Source organism: Perca fluviatilis, chromosome 8 (assembly GCF_010015445.1).
Source record: "Perca fluviatilis chromosome 8, GENO_Pfluv_1.0, whole genome shotgun sequence".
Classification (NCBI taxonomy): Eukaryota; Metazoa; Chordata; class Actinopteri; order Perciformes; family Percidae; genus Perca; species Perca fluviatilis.
The window spans coordinates 40,938,584-40,956,514 of NC_053119.1; the positions used below are offsets into that span (position 1 = coordinate 40,938,584).

General features: G+C 39.0%; 2 protein-coding genes across 3 annotated transcripts in view; both read left to right on the forward strand.

Annotated features, from left to right (window-relative positions):
- Nucleotides 1-11,582, forward strand: part of smpd3 (sphingomyelin phosphodiesterase 3) — an 82,445-nt gene extending 70,863 nt beyond the window's left edge. For both annotated transcript variants that reach the window (XM_039809354.1, XM_039809355.1), the window contains 3 exons: nucleotides 3,263-3,326; nucleotides 3,555-3,723; nucleotides 6,588-11,582. In XM_039809354.1, coding sequence (XP_039665288.1) covers nucleotides 3,263-3,326; nucleotides 3,555-3,723; nucleotides 6,588-6,689 — 335 coding nt within the window. In that variant the 3' untranslated portion in view covers nucleotides 6,690-11,582. The remainder of the gene's footprint in view (nucleotides 1-3,262; nucleotides 3,327-3,554; nucleotides 3,724-6,587) is intronic.
- Nucleotides 11,583-14,922: 3,340 nt separating this feature from the next.
- Nucleotides 14,923-17,364, forward strand: LOC120563418 (monocyte chemotactic protein 1B-like). Its single transcript, XM_039807574.1, has 3 exons — nucleotides 14,923-15,172; nucleotides 15,969-16,086; nucleotides 16,668-17,364. Exons 1-3 carry the CDS (start codon nucleotides 15,106-15,108, stop codon nucleotides 16,780-16,782), a joined length of 300 nt encoding a protein of 99 aa, XP_039663508.1. The 5' UTR covers nucleotides 14,923-15,105; the 3' UTR covers nucleotides 16,783-17,364.
- Nucleotides 17,365-17,931: the final 567 nt, after the last annotated feature.

The following is a 17,931-nucleotide window of genomic DNA, read 5'->3' on the forward strand; positions in this document are numbered from 1 at the left end:
ACTAAATCTAAATCTGGTGATCCATACAGAGCTGACTCTAATCTGGCTCTGTCTGGCTAAATCAGGATGCAACCACTGTGTGATTTAAAATGCACCCAGTACAGCGCGCTGATACATGGGAATTAGTGACGTAAAGACTGGAGGGTATTGGTCTGGATGTGAAGCGTTATTTAGGCCAGCGGTATTTCAGGGACAGTGTGGGCACGACAGAGTGAAAGGGCTCGTTTTGGAGAAAGGGCTTATTTATTTGGACAACGGCTGTGCACCTGTAGTTTGGTCGCTATTAGACAGGACGGGAGGGAAAGGAGGAGGCAAGGAAAGAAAAATTAATCAATAAATCAATGTATCAATGAAAGAAAATGGGAGAAAACTGATCCCATTTCACATAGTTTATCCAAAGAAGAATAGACTTAAATGAAAACAACAGCCAGGCTTAAAAAGGCCGGCAGAGAGCCAGGCTGCCAGCTGTTGTCAGATCTTTTACTGATGGTGCGTCGATAGATTTCATGAAATGTGCCTGTAGCGGCGATTTGTCCTCAGACTAAGTGGAGGAAGGTCTGGTAATGCGTGACTAATACTGATGTCATAATCAAACTTATTCAGCCATGTAATTCAAAAAATAAATTAATATTACTATAAAAATAAGAAAACAAGGAATAGCTCTAACAGAGAGCTGTAGGAATCATCCTAATGCTGGTCACCCACTCAGCCAAATACTGTACGCAGACAACCTGCAGGGCTCGTGCTGCATTCATATCACGTAGGAATTAGGGCTAGCCTGGGACCTGGGCCCTTCATAGTTAAAAAAACAGTGACATGAAAGTAAAGTCACGCGTTTGAAGCTGTGAAAATGAAAGGTTTCAGTAGAAATCTCACTGTTGATCATCTACTCCATTCAGAACTGACATGGCTCTGATGGTGATGCCTTTGAGGCCCTGTTTATTGTCAGATTCAACATGTCAACCACAAACCAAAAACCCAACAAGTACAGTAACTGCGGCTTTCCATGTTTTCTAGGAGTGGTGGTCCAAATTGCTGTGAAAGAATATTTATTTATTATACTACAGCTTGTTGGTGATGCCAGAAGTTACGAGAATAGAGACACTGAGGTCATGTTAACCCCCTGAAAGAGGGAATCTCATGTAGATCTACACTTTCCCAAACAAGCTGAAAGTAAGTAGCACAGCAGACAGCAGTGAAAAGTGCCGGCTGTGCTTCTGTACTTTTCATGAGAGCTCCCAACACTTGTGAATTGACTGGAGTAACTTCACAGTGCCGTGTTCTCTTTGTATGGGGCATTTGAAACACATTATTTGGCCCACAGCTTCACATCCTCTTTGTCAAAAGGTTACTCTGAGTGCTCGTCTCTCTCTGGCTGTTGGAATTCACCACTTGATGTTTTGTGGATTGTGTTTTTGTGGATTGCGTTTGTGGAACGGACTGTGGTCCGAGCGCCATAAACACACTTTCAGAACAAAGTCTGCTGACGCCTTCTTTGCCACATCTAAAAAAAAAACAAGTTGGACTTTAAGATCAGCTGTACTCGATGGAAGAAGCTGGTTGTCATAGTGAGGGGGCAACCCGTTCTCACACTCAACTCATCAGATACCGACTTAAAAATCACCCTTTAGCATCTGTATGGAACGCACCGGGCAGAGCAGGAGCTCCGTGGCGCTGTAAGATGACGTAGCATTAAGAGAGACAACGGTATAGAGTGGTATGAAAGACCAAAAATCTGCGTAGGGAGGTTGGTTGGGGGGGTGGATGGGTTAAACAACACAGGACTTTCACCCAAGAGACCAGGGTTTGTGTCCCGTTCTTGTCCCTCGTGTCACTGAAACGTACATTTTGTAACCCCACCCAAAACCCTAAACCAAACTGTCCTGTTCTTGTGCCCCATGTCAGTTAAATGTACGTCCCGAAACCAGAGCATCAAATAGTGACGCAAAGAGTCCCGACCAAGCGCGTCTAAATATGACACTAAAGGATCATTTTTGCACCAATAACAAACGCCATAGGCACCTAACCAAGCATCGCTTTTTGACGCGAGGGGAGAGAGAATGTGTTGGAAGGGGAGGATTGTAAAGCATACACTAGATCAATAAACACAGTACGGAAATAAGAAATAATGGTGGCCATATTTGCAGGTATGTTGTATGTAGTTGAGAGTGTCAGCTCATCTATCTGAATAGTCATCCCAACAATTGCTCAACATAAGACCCAGATTTGTACTTTAAATTCTGAAGAAAAAAAAAGCTGAAGTTCCTCCAGTGAAACTGTGGATTTTAGAATTCTGAGACACATTGCATCTAGAACGAATTAGGGTTATCTTAAATGATGAACTCAAACAATTTTCAAACAAACAGTAACCTTTTATTTTGTACCTCGATCAACGTATTGTAGTGCTGGATTGGCAGATAAACGTGTAATTAGACAGAAGTTATACTTATGTCTAATGCAATGCACAAATGCTTTCAATACAAAATATTTGAAACAAAATATGACCCAGATTTCAATCCCATGCCTCCCATCAGGTCTGTGAAATCACAACACATAGGTTTGGTGTCGCTCAGCAGTGAAAACAGGCAATGGGTAAAGTAGGAGCTCTGAATTTTAATTTTAAATAAAGAAAGCATTAATGACTGTCGGATTTCAGAACGTTACTAAAATTTGGCGAACCAGACCCACTGTCAAAACAGTACTGCTGGGGGGTCCTTCACTGGACTCGAGGAAGTTCTTACTAGACGCTGCTGGGATATACAGTACACTGGCACTGAGGGGAAGTATAAGGGCACAATCACATTCACACATCCGGCAATTCGCCGCAGGATTGTGCGGCGGTGGCGGTGTCACTTAAATGGCCCATTTGTGTGAGAGAGACAGAGAGATGCTTTATTTTTTTAATCCCCAAGGGTACATTACATTTTAAACTCTGTTGTTTCAAACAACCCACAAGAAGAGCATGCTCAGACTTGCTAACAGCATATGTTCTGACTGTTTTATAACAACTTCTGCCTTCTAACAGACAATTTAAATGTAACAAAATGTTTGAACCCTGCTGCTGACATCTTGGTGTCTTTTAAACCCATGAGGGTTGGGGACTTTGTGTGCAGGACACGGAAATAAAGGAAAATCATTAAAAGAAAATTAACATTTAATTGGGGTATTTATTGAGAAGTGAAGAGTGGACTTGTCAGATAAAATGATTAGAAGCATGTGAGTCTGCCTGAACAGTAATGCATTTGAATGTGTCATTCAACAGGTACTTTACTGGATCCCAGTGGCCTTTATGACGACGAGGTCAGTTCACCTGAAAGTTTACAAAAGTAAGTCACACACACACACACACACACACACACATAAACACACACAACAAATGTGTGTGTTTATGTGTGTTCTTCACTTCTTAAATTGTACAAAGCTAACACTTGTACAATTTAAGAAAGCTGCTAAAGGTTGTTTTTGTCTGTGCAATGTTATCCCTATGGGATGTCTTGTAAACAACCCAAACCTGGTTCTTCTGATCCTTCCCCATCCCTGTGTGTATCTGTTAGAGTGATGGAGAACGAGGAGGGGAGGAAGGAGTACCTGGTGTTTCCTCCAAGTAAGAGCCAGTGTCCCGCCAGCAGTCAGAAAGGGAGGAAGATCCCGCTGAAGGGCAACGGACGCCGGATCGACTACATGCTCTACAGCGACGAGGGCCTGCAGCCGGACTGGAAACTGGTATGGTTTAGTCAAGGATAGCAGGAAAATGACATCAAAACATTGACCCTTCTTAAATTTTCTCAAATTGAGACCAGAAAATGTAAATCTTAAAACCCTTGACATTCAGTTTTTTTGCAGAGTTCAACATTAAGCTTTTTTTAAGAAAGCTTAAAGATTTTAGGAAAGTTTAAAAAAAAAAAACATCATAATATTCAGTGTGTGTTTTTTCTTCTGTTCTCATGTTAATCATCTCACAACCTTTCAGATGTATCTCATCAGCCCTTCTGGGGGTCCCAACCCCCAAGTTTGGAACCACTGATAATAAACCAATAACTATTTTATTTAATATTTTTGCAGCTGTATTGAAACAAACCTGTATTTCCACTGACAATAAATGACAAACGTTTCTGCAGGCCTACACCAATTGCACTTCCAGTGCAAACAATACAGTATGTAGCAGAGACATGTAGACAATGTACTCATTCAGTTTAATTATACAATGTAGACAGCAAAGTGGATTTTTTAATCAGTTCTTTAAATCCAACATGGCGCTTCATGCAGCAGCAGCCAGCTGTCAACCCTGTGTGCTGGAGGGTTTCATTTGTGGATAAAAGAAATCTAAAATCATAGAAACTCATCAGAGAGACTAGACGGGGAATTTGAAGCTAGGCTGTGCAGTATGAGACACACAGTATGCAACGAGCCAAGAGCAGCAGACAAGGGATCCTAAAATTGGTTAGGAATCACAATTCCTGCTTCACCATCTTATTCTGTATGTATCAAAAACCAGTGGGTGTGCTAATAGGGTGAAATGATTGTGTTTCCAATCATAGAAACTTAGTGCAAAAGGTGTATGTGTTGAATTGTGGGCCAGGTGACGAGATGTCACTTTATTCTGTCCTGATTCATTTCCCAGTAACAGGACACTTGTCAACGCTGGTTTTCCAGAGTCATGTGAAACATAGTCCCGCATAGCCAGACCTTCCTCCACAGCGCTGCGGAGGAAGTTACAGGGGATAGTTACATAGTACACATTTTTGACATTTCTGACCGTATCTTGGAGCTCTTTTAAGCCAGCGTGTTCAAAATGTGATACAAACTAGTTACATGTGTCTGCTATTAAATGGTGTAGCTGTTATCTCTGAAACCCAAACAGAAAATGATTGGTTTACTCTCAAACACAAGGAGAAAAACATTACTGGTCCGGGTTAGCTGTGCCATACCCTGGGCTGAAATGTTACATCACGAAATTAGGATTATAACAAAAACTTGATTGAACATTTAAATTACTTTTTAACATAATATCTGTGTGCGTATGTGTTGAGAGGCACGCCTCAGTCTGTCTTTCTTTTCCAAGACTAAAATTTTAAGAAATAAAAACATAAATACAACCAAAATGTTGCTTAGGGTAGGCTGTAACATTTTGTAACCCAGACTATATTTTGAATTGTCACCTGCCTCCTGAGTTCTGGGTTTTCCTTTACTTAAATAAAGATCTTTCCAACATATATTGGTGCTCAAAAATGTATCAGAATGCAGGAAATGAAGTGTTTGGCACTCAAAATTTCCTGGGGAGTTCCTCAGCTTGATATTTTATATTTATTATTATTTAATATCTTATTTATACTTATTTAATTAAATCGCAGTCTTTTGCGATTTCATTAAGGGCACAAAGCCAAAAAAGAGCAAAAAGCAACAAAAAACATTTTGATTTGAGTTTGTTGACAGATATTTTGACAAAACAATGTTAGAGCTTTTTTTTCAGTAATGGATGTGATTTAAAATGTAGCAGAGTACAATATTTCAAACCATAACATACTTACTGTAAGTAAAAGTCAAAATTACAGATTTAAAAAAACTACTTTAAAAAAGTAAAAGTACACCAAAACAACTACTCAATTACAGTAGTACAGTACAACTAGTAAGTAATTGTAATGCGTTCTACACAGGACAACGTTTGACTTGTTGAAGGAATAAAAAGATTTAAAGACGTAAACGCTAGAGAGGAGAACAATGGAACCCGGCTGAGAGGAAACGAGGGCAGCCCGTCACGGCTGCCTGTCTGTGTGAGGGATTGGAGAGGATTGGGAAATGAAATCACATCATTTCCATAGAGCATCTCTGTGTCCTTCCCCCGCCTCTGTCTGACTCGCTCTGTGACCGCCTGACGCCACCTTGTGCCAGACTGTAGTTTCTGTAACGTCATTTCACTCCACACAAGGAAACAAATATATCGTTGTTTTGCTTCCTCATACACAAACCTCAAACCCAATTTCATCACCCATTGCATTTTTTTTAATTGAACTTGACTAAGTCAAGATGTTTATATATATTGTTTTAAATAATTAACACAATGCAGTTTAAGTTAACCCTCTGACGTATAAGGGCATTTTGTACATCTTCCCTACAACCCTCCTCCGCAGCGCTGTGGAGGAAGGTCTGGCAAGTTTGTGTCCAACAACCATAGCAACACACAGAACTGACGTAAGCTGTAAACTGCCCGTAAACTGTTGCAAACTGTGGTAAAAACCCTGATTGAGATGCATATTCCGAATGCACTGTATGCATGTCCAAAGAATGGCTCTAAAACCTGAATAATGTCACACATGTCTTAATCAGAAAATGCTAAATTTGGAAAAAGGCCTAATTCGGAATATCAAAAGAGAATATGCTGTTTACTGACGTGAATCAAATTTGGAATATTGCCATATTTGCAATCATAGTGGAATATTGGTGTGCATGTAAACGTATGTGACATTTGAGTTATTTTAGTGATTTAGTATTTTTGTGTGCTTTTGAAATTAAGGCAATTTTAAAGTTGTACAGAATAGAAGGTGAGATACTGAAGACTTGATGAGAGTTCTCCTCTCCTCCTCCTGCAGGATATCGAGGAGTTCAGCTTCGTCACCCAGTTGGCCGGCCTCACCGACCACCTGTCTGTGGCCATGCGATTGGCTGTTTCCACCGGGGAAGAGGAGCCTTAGATTGACCACCTGAGCTTTTTTTTTTCTTTTCTTTTTTTTAAATACTGCCATGGAGGAGTGACAGACGACCAGGAAGAAAAGAAGAGATTAAGAGTTTGCAGATACGTTTCGGCTTGAGAAAGACTATAAATGCAGTTCTGCGCTAGGATTGAAGGGAGAGTGAAATAGACGGATGAATCACTTGGAGGAGCACTCAGTGGATGAATGGATAGAAAGAAGGTGGAGGAGAGTGGCAGCAGAGGAGTGATATGAAAGAGAAAGACTCTGGAGGGGAGAGATAAGCAGGGTAATTCAGTTTAGAAAGCCAGAAAGATATTCATCTTCCTGGGTAAACCTCCCGCGCACACACACAAACACACACACTAAATACAGCACCTAAAACACACAAACACGACTGATCGACATTTTGACTGTTGAATATCTCTTGGCCTCTCCACTCATCTTCGCCGACACTCCCTTTTGAACTGAAGGTTTTTATTTACAGTGAATTGTTTTCATGTAGCCAATTTACACACACTTCTTTTATTGGATCTGTTTTAGCCGTAGAGTAAGTATGCTTTTTTTTATGATTCTGCCTTCAGGGACAGTCGGATCTTCTTTAGTGACAGAAAGAAAACCACCTAATTTAAGTGATGAGAGTGAAGCGTACAGCTACTGACTGGCCTTTACACTGACCATGTGTGTCCTTGTGTCGTGCTCCTTCCTGATTGGCTACTGGTCGTTCACCTTACTACTCCCACGTCAGTCCCAGGAACCCCAACAAGTGTCTTTTTTTCTAAAAAAAAAACAAACAAAACAAAACTAGTCTTTCTAAAGGAAGATTTTTTTATAGGGAGTTTAAATGCCTGTTTATTACTATATGGTATGTTTCTAAAAAAAAAAAAGGTATTGTATAAAGGGACATGGAATTGGAGAAAGTGTTTTGTTAGATGCATTGAAATGCTTATAGCATGTTTTTCCGCCATGACTGGTTGAAAATTAGGCCAGACGTTTTTGGTGTAATCATGGGAACTGAGGCTTTGCGGATGCATGATGGGAAACGGTGTCAGTTTACAACATGAATTTAGCATCTTGATACACTTGCTTGCTTGATTCTGGCTGCTTGATGAGTCAAGAAGCATTTTTGCCCTGTAACACACACTTACTATATGCCAGTGTGACATTTGTGCATGTGAGACTCCACCCTGCTGATGACACTGAACACACGTGAGGGTGTGCACGGAAACATACTGAAGATTTACATAAAGCAGGCAAACATGTACACACATCATGTACAGGGGGATTTCAGGTGATGTAACATACCCTCTGGCAGCCATATTGGAGGTCCCCCGAATGAAAACATGTGACCTGAGTAGATATTGTTAGCTTGTTAGCTAACAAACCAATGTAGCTATCTGGTTAGCAAGCCATCGCCGTCTTGTGAGCACGTCTGATTTGTGCACTAGATAACACACAGTATACAGCCCAGTTTTTGGTTAGAGCACAGCCAGTTGTCCAATGGATCACCCTGATGACAGCCATATTGTGATGCAACTGCAAAACCTCAGATTACAGAAACATTTGAAGACCTACACGCTGCACACACCCTGTACAATATGCCAAGTAAACGTAAACACATTTTATAATGTTCTAAAAGTCCCCAAGATTAAGACAACCCACCTACAAATAATGCACAATTCAAGTATTGCAAAGGCTAATGAATACACACAGCTTACCAGGTACACGAATACACGAAGCAGTGTAATACTACAATGCAACACAACTTAAGGTGTGTTCAGACTGAAAGCGAAAACAATTTTAGAAGCGGTGCGATTGCATTTAAAGTAATAGACACAAAAAATGAGGCTAGACGCAACTGCCCAAGTTAGATATTTTTCAACTTGAAAAGTGAAAATGTTGCATTATTCCCAAGGCTTTATGACTCCAACTCATAAACAAACATATATAAGAACATTAAGATGATTAGAACAAAAAGAGAAGGATATTTAAAAAAGAAAACACACACACAGAAAGAACCGGTGTTGAAGTCATATCTTGTATTCGTATATATACATTTACGGACTAAATTAGCTGTTTGTGGCAAATAAACACAAACTGCGCACACAGTCCAGCAGTCAAATTCACACACAGTAAGCACAAGGCTAAAAAATGTGCTTTGCATTCAGTCTAAACACACCTTTAGATTAGATTAGATAGATTAGATTAGATTAGATAATACTTTATTCATCCCACAATGGGGAAATTCACTTATTACAGCAGCAGTTTTTCCACAATAAAAACAAACCAACAACCAACCAAACAACAGACAGAATTCTGCTTCCCCCCCCCGTCTATATACACTGTATTACATTGTTGACACACTGCTTCTGCTGCTGGTTGGACAACAATATACCTTACAGCAATGCAAAGATGACAACCTTTGGATTATTTTAACTCCTAATAATGCTATTATATAATAACATTTTTTTTTCTTTTTTTGGGGGGGGGGCTGCTGTTACAAGGGAATTTCCCAAGTGTGAGATAAATAAAGTTTATCTTATCTTATTCAACTCCCAATCTGTACCAGACGCGTTATTATGGATCCCACGTAACTTCTAGGCAAGTCCCGCCCTACGAAGCAGCTCGATTGGTTGGGGTTAGGCATTGACCTCGAGTGGTTAAGATTAGGATAGCTGATTGGTCAGGGGATAGGACCTGAACAAATCAGGTGACGTTACCTTGCGTACAATACGCCTGGACAATAGTAATGTGTGAATGCTATTGAAGGGCGGGTCTGTCCTAGAAGTTGCGTCGGTTCCATAATAACGCGTACCAGACCCACACAGACCATGGTGTCAAACAGGAGCTAGAACTTTGTAAAGAGCAGTGTCTAGTGAGTAACTGTTAAAAGGCATGTAGATACTAAAAGTGTCCTTGTGTCCCCTGTAGACCTGTTTGCCATGGTGCTGCCTGTGAACTATGCTATGTTGAGTGATAGGCCACTACCATTGCCTCAAACTTTAGAAAATAACATGGAAGCAGGTCTCAGCAGCAAGACTTGACACGAGTTAGCTAACATTAGCCACCAAAAGCTACTAGTCATACCCATAGACTGTAAAAAATAATGGACGTAGCATCCGTGACATCACCCATTGGTTTGTGGACTGCTGTTTTAAGCCTTGCTGGGTAGGATGGCCAAGCCAGTATTGTTTGCAATGGCACTGCGCTTAGCTAAATGCTAAAGAGGAAAAGTTGCTGATTTTCAACCCTTCTGTCCCTGACCCTAGAGTCATCCAGTAGAGATTTAACCTTGACACTGTGAAAAAGAGTTCACTGCTATTTTAATGTACACAGGGCGATGGTTAGCATTGCTAAGCCTCTGTGCTGATTGACAGGTCAGCATGAATCCACGCCCCTAAAGCATCCCCTGCTTACCGCCACTTATTTAAATCAATGGGACCATATTATGAAATGAACATCATGCTATATTAAAGAAGACTTGAAAGTAGAGATTGTATTGAAGTAGGGTCATTTTCCCACAGACTTCTATAGAAACAGACTTTTTGGAGCCATTGAAATCGCTCCCTGCTGGTAATTAGATAGAATGCAGCTTTAAGGTACTTCCTCATTGGTTTTACTTTTCAGATCTGGAAGCTTTGTCCATTATTTTTACAGTCTATGGTCATACCAGACCAAGTAAGGCTGTTGCAGCACAAAACTCTGAATGAATTGAATTGAGCAAGGGTATATTTAATTCCTTAGGAATTGTAATTTCAATTTGTAACAGTAAATTGTGTCATTTCTTTTTTTTAAATGTGCATATCCTTGCTTTAAAAGATGAGTTGGTTTTAGCAGTGGTGGCCTCCCTATCACTCAACACTATGTGCGCTAACGTGTTAGCAGGAATCTCCAGATCAATGATCTAATGTACTGGGAACACATGGATCATGTCTGTGTCCCTGTTGTTATCAGTCAACATGGGACAACTACCAAACCCTGCTGTATATTTTCTTTTAGTGGTGTGTGTGGAAAATCACTAATGTAGAAGCCTGTTTCTCTGAATAAAACATGCGTTCCAGTAACAGTTTAGGTTGTCAGATACTGTTTGATTTCCATGGTCTGCATGGTGAACAATGTTTACAACAGTTTTTTTGGCAGAAGTGTTTTAACACAAATGTGTGTACGTTTGTTCAGGCAGCTCATCGTGTTATATTCTTTCAATACAAATGTGCTAACTGACGTTTGAATGAAACGTGCGTGCATGTGTGCGTGCGTGTTGGTTGTTCTGTTATGTATGTTCAACTGTCATTTTTACATGCAGTATGAGTCCACAGGTCACCTGGCTGCTCTGACACTTTCTGATTATGACTAATATATCCTTCATATTACTAAGATTTGTATCTGTGCTTTTTTTCAATTCAATCTTCTTTCTTTAGGTTGAATCCTGTCATCTGCTTAGGTGAACTTCAAATGAGATCAAACCCTCACTATTGACTTGGTAAATAGTCATGTAAATACACTATAGGTCTATTATAGTTAAAGTTTCAGTGAGAATCTGCTCTTAAAGTAAATAAATTATGGTTTGGGCGGGAACAAAGTAGTAGCCGATGTAGAGGTTTATTAATAAGCGTTAGTTTTTTTAATTGTCTGATTTTATTGCACAACACCTGAATACTGCCGAACATTTCATCATGGGACTTACAGTATGTAGTGCAACACCTTCGTGATGATACTACACTTTTGTGTTGTTTTTAACAAGTTGGAATGTGGAGGTAATTCATTTTATAATTTGGAGTTTATTTCTTTTGCTAATTGTTCTGTGTTTGTATTTTTGCATATTTTTTAAAAACAACTGAAGAAAGTAGTGGGCAAAGAAGCTGATTGGTTGATTAAAGCTGAAGGTGTAAAGGCAAAGTTTTGGTTTGTGTTGGTGTTGTATGTCCATGGTGAGCCCTAAGGCCCAAACGCACTGAAAGGGTCTGACGCGTGTTTTAAAGTACGCCTTTTCATTTCCAATGGCCAACACGCACCAAAAGCGTAATGAGGCACATTTGGGCCTCTTATACAGGAAGTCTATGTGATGGGAGCCCGACATTTCAGTCACTTAGGTGTTCATTCAAATAATGTGAGATAAAGGGTAAACATTGTTATGGCTTGGATGGGAGGGAACTGACCAGGTGGAAGACACCTAGTGAAAAAAATACACTAGAGGGATGTAGAGCAGAAGTGTCAAAGTCAACTTCACTAAGGAGCCACACTGGAACATGAGAATCACATCAAGAGCCAGACATATACAGTTTATTGACATGCTTTAATTTAGTCAAAAAAGTCAAATATCTTTGAGTGTATTGTTGCATCTTCTCACTTAAAGTTTGGTTGACATAAAGTCCCCAAAACTGTCAGGAAGAATGTTCTTCAGCAATCATTAAAAAAATCCCCCAAAATATAGCAGTTTCTAACGTTAGCTTAAAGTTACTGCACTAGCTACATTTTTTATAAATATTTTAGCTCAACCATTACAGAGGGCAGAGAGAGTGCAGTCACAGCCGTGTGCGTGTGTGTTCGATCCGTAACGTTAATGAAAGCCTAAAGCTCATGAATTGACTTTTGAATAGTTCCCTTTTTTTAGCATACATCTCAGAGAAAATGCCGGGGTCAAGACCTTGGGGACCACAATTTGTGGGTTTGCCCATGTGGGCCTGAGGAACTCAAGAGAGGCCGGTATTTGAATACAACATTAAGGTCAAACCAAAAAGAGAAACATGTGTTTGTCTCTCTTAAAGGACAAAGTATGACGAAGTGAAAGATGCTTTTAAGAAGTCCTTCTGCTTTTCATGAGCAGAGGGAGAAATCTAGCAGTGAACATTTACATAGGGGGCTCTGTCAAGTGTGAAAACTCCCCTTCGACTGAAACTAAAGTGACTCCCAGGACTGTTGCAGAGAAAATCAACAGTTCTGAGGTAGTCCTTTGATTCTCCAATAGTACAGGATGTACAAAAAACAAAAAAACATCTTAACATGTTGTTTTAAGGCTGCAGTAGTCAATATCTTTACATGAATGAGTTGTCAAATAACTGTGTGTCATGTCAAAGGAGTCGCTCCTAGTGACAAACCCAGAGAGTATTATCACCCAACTCTGAGAAAAAGTACAAAAATATTCTACTTAAGTAAAACTACTATTACTTTAATGAACTTTTACTTAAGTACAAGTAAAATTACTTTACTTTTTGTTATATTTATCTATCTTATTTATATAATGACACGCAACAAAGGGCCGCAGGTCAGAGTCGAACCTGCGGAGTAAACCTCTATATAATTACAGATTTTAAACAATAAAAGCACACAACAAAAGATACTCAATTACAGTAACGTTAGTAATTGTAATTTGTTACTTTCCACCTCTGGTTTTACTGTTTTGGTTCAGTCTCACCTCTCTCAGGGCCGCTGCTTTCAGTGAAAAAAGCTCTTAAAAGCAGGGTTGGTACTGTAACTATTTCCTATATGCATTTTTTTTCATATATTGTTTGAAAAAAAACATGTTTAAGGAAACTGACACGTATCCATCTCAACATGACATCATTTACCTTGTCTCTACAGAAGAGGATTAGGGCAATATGTGAAAAATGTATTTGAGATCTGAGTTTAAATCAGAATTCTGAGAAAAAAGTCAGAAAACTGACTTTAATCTCAAAATACTGAAGTTTAAAAAGAAATAAAAGTCAGAATTCTGAGAACTTTTTTTCTCAGAATTCTGAATTCTATTTTTGAAGGAAATAATCCATTTACAAGCTTCCTCCGGGCTTTCAACCATATGGTCTTCATCAATCTTCAATTCTGAGGATGAGGACTGAGACTGTGACATACACTATATTGAGATTATTGTATCATACAACTTTATTGTAGAATTACTTCTGGAAAATAATTGCTTTGTTGTCCAATAGGGTGAACAGCTCAAGTTTATTTTATTTCACAACACAAGACACAGTCAAACTGATGTTGGATACATTAGGATATCTTTGTACATCCAACTAACTGCAATGTCCAGTTTATATACAGTATATATATATATATATATATATATATATATATATATATATATATATATATATATATATACTCATGTGATCACATCCAGCTCCTCGGGCTGCTGCAAGGTGTCTTCACATATGATGGTAAGAGGATTATTATGACTAAATCATGCAAAGTATAGAGCAGCAATATGAGTCAGACAGATGCTCACCTGTTACGGTACAATACACTGATGATCAGATCCAAAACCCATACAGTTTTCAGCCGTGATCCAGAATGAAAATCTGCGGACTTTAGCAGGCTGCTTTTCTGCTTGGATCGGAGATGTGTTAACATTCTGAGTTCTTTATTTATTTATATTATTTTGTCTGAATTCTTTTCCCTGCAACCTAGGGTTAATGGGTTAACAAAATATAATTTAGTATACATGTTTCCAATTTGGCCCAGTTATTTCAAACCCATTCAAATGAAATTATGTTAACTTGTGAATACTTCAAAGGTTATTGCCTTCAGATTTTCCACAGAATTTACAGCAGATTATCCGTAGATTTTTAATTGAATTTAAAAACATAAAAGTCAGTCCACCAAGTTTTTGGCCCCTTTTTTGACGTTTTTAGCGCTTTTTTGTTGCTTTTTTCAACATTTTTGATGTTTTTGACACCTTTTCTGGCACTTTTTGTCACTTTTTCAATGCCATAGGTGCTTTTTTTGGACGCTTTTTTAAACAATTTTGTCACTTTCTCCAGTCTTTTTTTGTAGCTTTTTTCTATGATGGCTAAGGAACTTTGTTGCCAGCTATAGCTATATGGGACTTACAAAATGATTTGACTTTTTCCCTTAAATAAAAGAATGTCAATAAACTATACATGTGTGGCTCTTGATGTGATTCTCATTTTCCATTCTGGCCCTTAGTGAAGTTGGGTTTGACACCCCTTTTCTAGTAGAAACACAAAAAAATTATAATACTACATTCTGTAGCTGTGATATGAAGGCGGCGAGCAGAAAGTACAGTAGTTTTGGTCTAAATCAAACAAGCAGTGAGTAATTCACAGGGAAACCACGTTGAAAACAAAGAAAGTACTTCCTTCTTGAATGTCATTTTGTTTAGGGAAGTGAAATAGACTTCAACACAAACACATGCACAAAAAAAAAAGCCCATACATGAAACTCCCACTACTGGTAACCCCCTGCAGGCAGACAACGGTGAGAGATAATGACACGTCATATAGAGAAGTTCCTAAATGGAGCTCAGGGTCTCCCCCGGCTGCTCCTCAACTGTATAAATGTGGAGGCATCGGGAGTTCAAGTCATCACAGCAGAGAGAACAGGTTGAGCCAACTCACCTCAGATTAGCACCGACTGCTACACAGTGAAGGGAACATACACATACACACACACACACTTCAGGATGGCTGCTCCTCGTCTCGCTCTGTCTGTGGTTGTGCTGATGCTGGCTGTCATCGCTCTGAGTGAAGGTAAGAAGCAGCTTGATAATAAGATGATATAAGATAAGATGAGAAAAACTTTATTGTCTGTCACGAGTGACAGAAATTTGTCTTTGACAGGGCAGGCTCAAATGACATAAAATACATATAAAAACATAAAAGAGAAAAGATCTTTGAGTGACTGAAAGATATATTGGTGCAGCTTTAAAGGTTAAGAAACCCTGATTTGATGGATCCAGCACCACATACACTAATTGTATGAAAGGTCTTTGGAATTGTTCCAGTCTTTCTTTTAAAGACAAATCCACCCTAAATTATTATTTAAATGTTCCTTTTTCACAATAATGAACGGCTTACTTTCTTAAATGTTGTTAATCAGTTAAAGACATACTTACCTACCGTCTTAATCAGGCTTTTGATTGACCTGTCCACACTTAACTTTCTTATGTATTACTTTGTAATTTCAATTGTGTGCTGTGTTTTTTTAAATGTATCATCTTGTTTGTTTGATGTAAAGTACTTTGTGACTTTTATCTGATAGGCTGACCGGTGCTTTATGAATACATTTTACTCACTTACTTACTAACTTATTTGCTTACTTACTTAATAACTTACTTACTTACTTACTTACATACTTTCTAACTTACTTACTTACTAACTTACTTACATACTTACTGGTGGAACAACAGAGCAATGACACTGATTTCAGATTTGGCCTGATGCAGGCCCAGAGGAAATTAAAAAGGGAACAAAAATGGAAGAAGCGTGATGTGTGTGAGTCTGCGTGTTTGTTGTGAGTTGTTCATTTGAAGGTGTTTGTTGGTAGGTTTGCGTGGCGTCGGCCCAAAGAGATGCTGCTTTCGTTTCAATGAGAACGAGGTGCCTAGAGACAAAGTGGCTGGCTACATCCGGACCAGCCAGCGGTGCTCCAACCCTGCCATCCTGTAAGTACACAACCTTTAAAGCGATACATCAGTGTTGTAGTCAAAACCACCTAAACCGAGACCAAGTTATCACCAAGTCCAGAGTGTATCGAGACCGAGACAAGACCAAGGCTTTGAGGGGTTGAGACCGAGTCAAGACCAAGACCAGACCAGTGCGAGTCCCACATTGCAAGACCCCATAAAATTGAAAATGCTAACCACAGGCACTCCTCAAATTGAAAACACCCACAGAAAACAAATGGTTTAGGTAGCCAAATGTTATTACCGATGATTTGGCTGACATCCAATCACAGTATTGATGTTAACACAGACAGCTGAGTGATATACCTGCAGTTGTGGTCTTGACTGGTCTTAAAAATCAAATCCAAAGTCCTCTTCATCTGAGACTGAGACAAGACTGAGTAAAAAATGTGGTCAATTCCGAGACGAGACCAAGTCCTTCGAAAAAGTGCTCTCGAGACGGTCTCAAAACCAAGACCGATGTCGAGTACCACAACACTGCCATATATCACCGACATGATGTAATGTACTGTATCTACACATGAAAGCACTGACTGTCTGGTGTCTGTGTGTGTGTTCAGGTTGAAGACAGTGGCCGGTCGTCAGCTGTGTGTCAGACCTTCAGCCAATTGGGTGAAGCAGCTCATCAGCTACCTGGACGCCAAATCTATCCCAGGAGAGACGTCCAACCTGTAACCAGGGCAACATGTGGCCAGTTTATCTCCAATTTCAGCTATCTGTCTATCTATTATGCACAAATATATACCTAATACAGTATATACTAAATATTGTTGTGTTTAAACATACTCATGGATAGAATTTGCTAAGAGGCATTTCTATACATACCATTTTCTACATTTCTGATTTCAAATGTTTAATTTAAGTATATGGAACAATATGTATGTGCTCGCTTAATACAACACTCAAAGTCCGACCGTCAACACTGTGAACTACTGTTGCAATGTAGTTTGAATTGACTTACAGAAACTACTGCTACTTTCATACACTGTCAAAGAGCCATACCTCCCAACTCCATAAGTATATAGTATATACTCATAAGTACAGTATAAGCTACGGGTTACCCCAGTATTTATGAACTATTTTGAGCTTGTTGTCTTTTTTTTCTATAAAGTAAAGTGATGATCATTTACAATCTGTTTTGAATTCAGATATGCAATTTGACAACAAATAATTCATTCAATTGGTTTAAATGATGTATGTGTGCTTGTGCTACTAATTTGATCCTCTTGAATTAAAGCGAGATAAGTTGTCAAGGTCTGGCTGTGTGACACTCTCTCTTCTTGTCAGGGCTTTAGTTTCTACATACGCTGGCATTGATTTAACCCTCCTGTTGTCCTTGGTTCAAATTTGACCCTTTTTCAAAGTTTCTACATGAGAAATTTGGGTTTTCTTGCAGGTAAAGTTAAGGATAAGGAATTTGGGGTGTTTTATTACATTTTATAGCATTTAAAAAAATGAAATGGTTTCCAAACAGATCCTGAATAAACTTTGACAGTCTGATTATTTCACTCAATCTTAATTATTTGTCGAAAATAATTCACAATTTCAGCTTTTTTTTAACTCAAAAATTAGGTAGGCCATAATCAGATTTTGTTGTCCATGAATTTCAAAAATAAGTGTAAAACCATTGGTAATAAGTTGGTGTGAGTTGTGAATCCGGTGGGGAAAATGCAAGAAAAACATAAAAAAAAAAAAAAAACATTGAAAAAAAGTGTCTAAGAAAGGGTTGATTTTCAATGTTTACCCTGGAGGACAACAAGTTGCATACAGTCGACAGGAAGACAACACAAGGATTAACTATTTCATTGTGTTCATCCCCTTTTT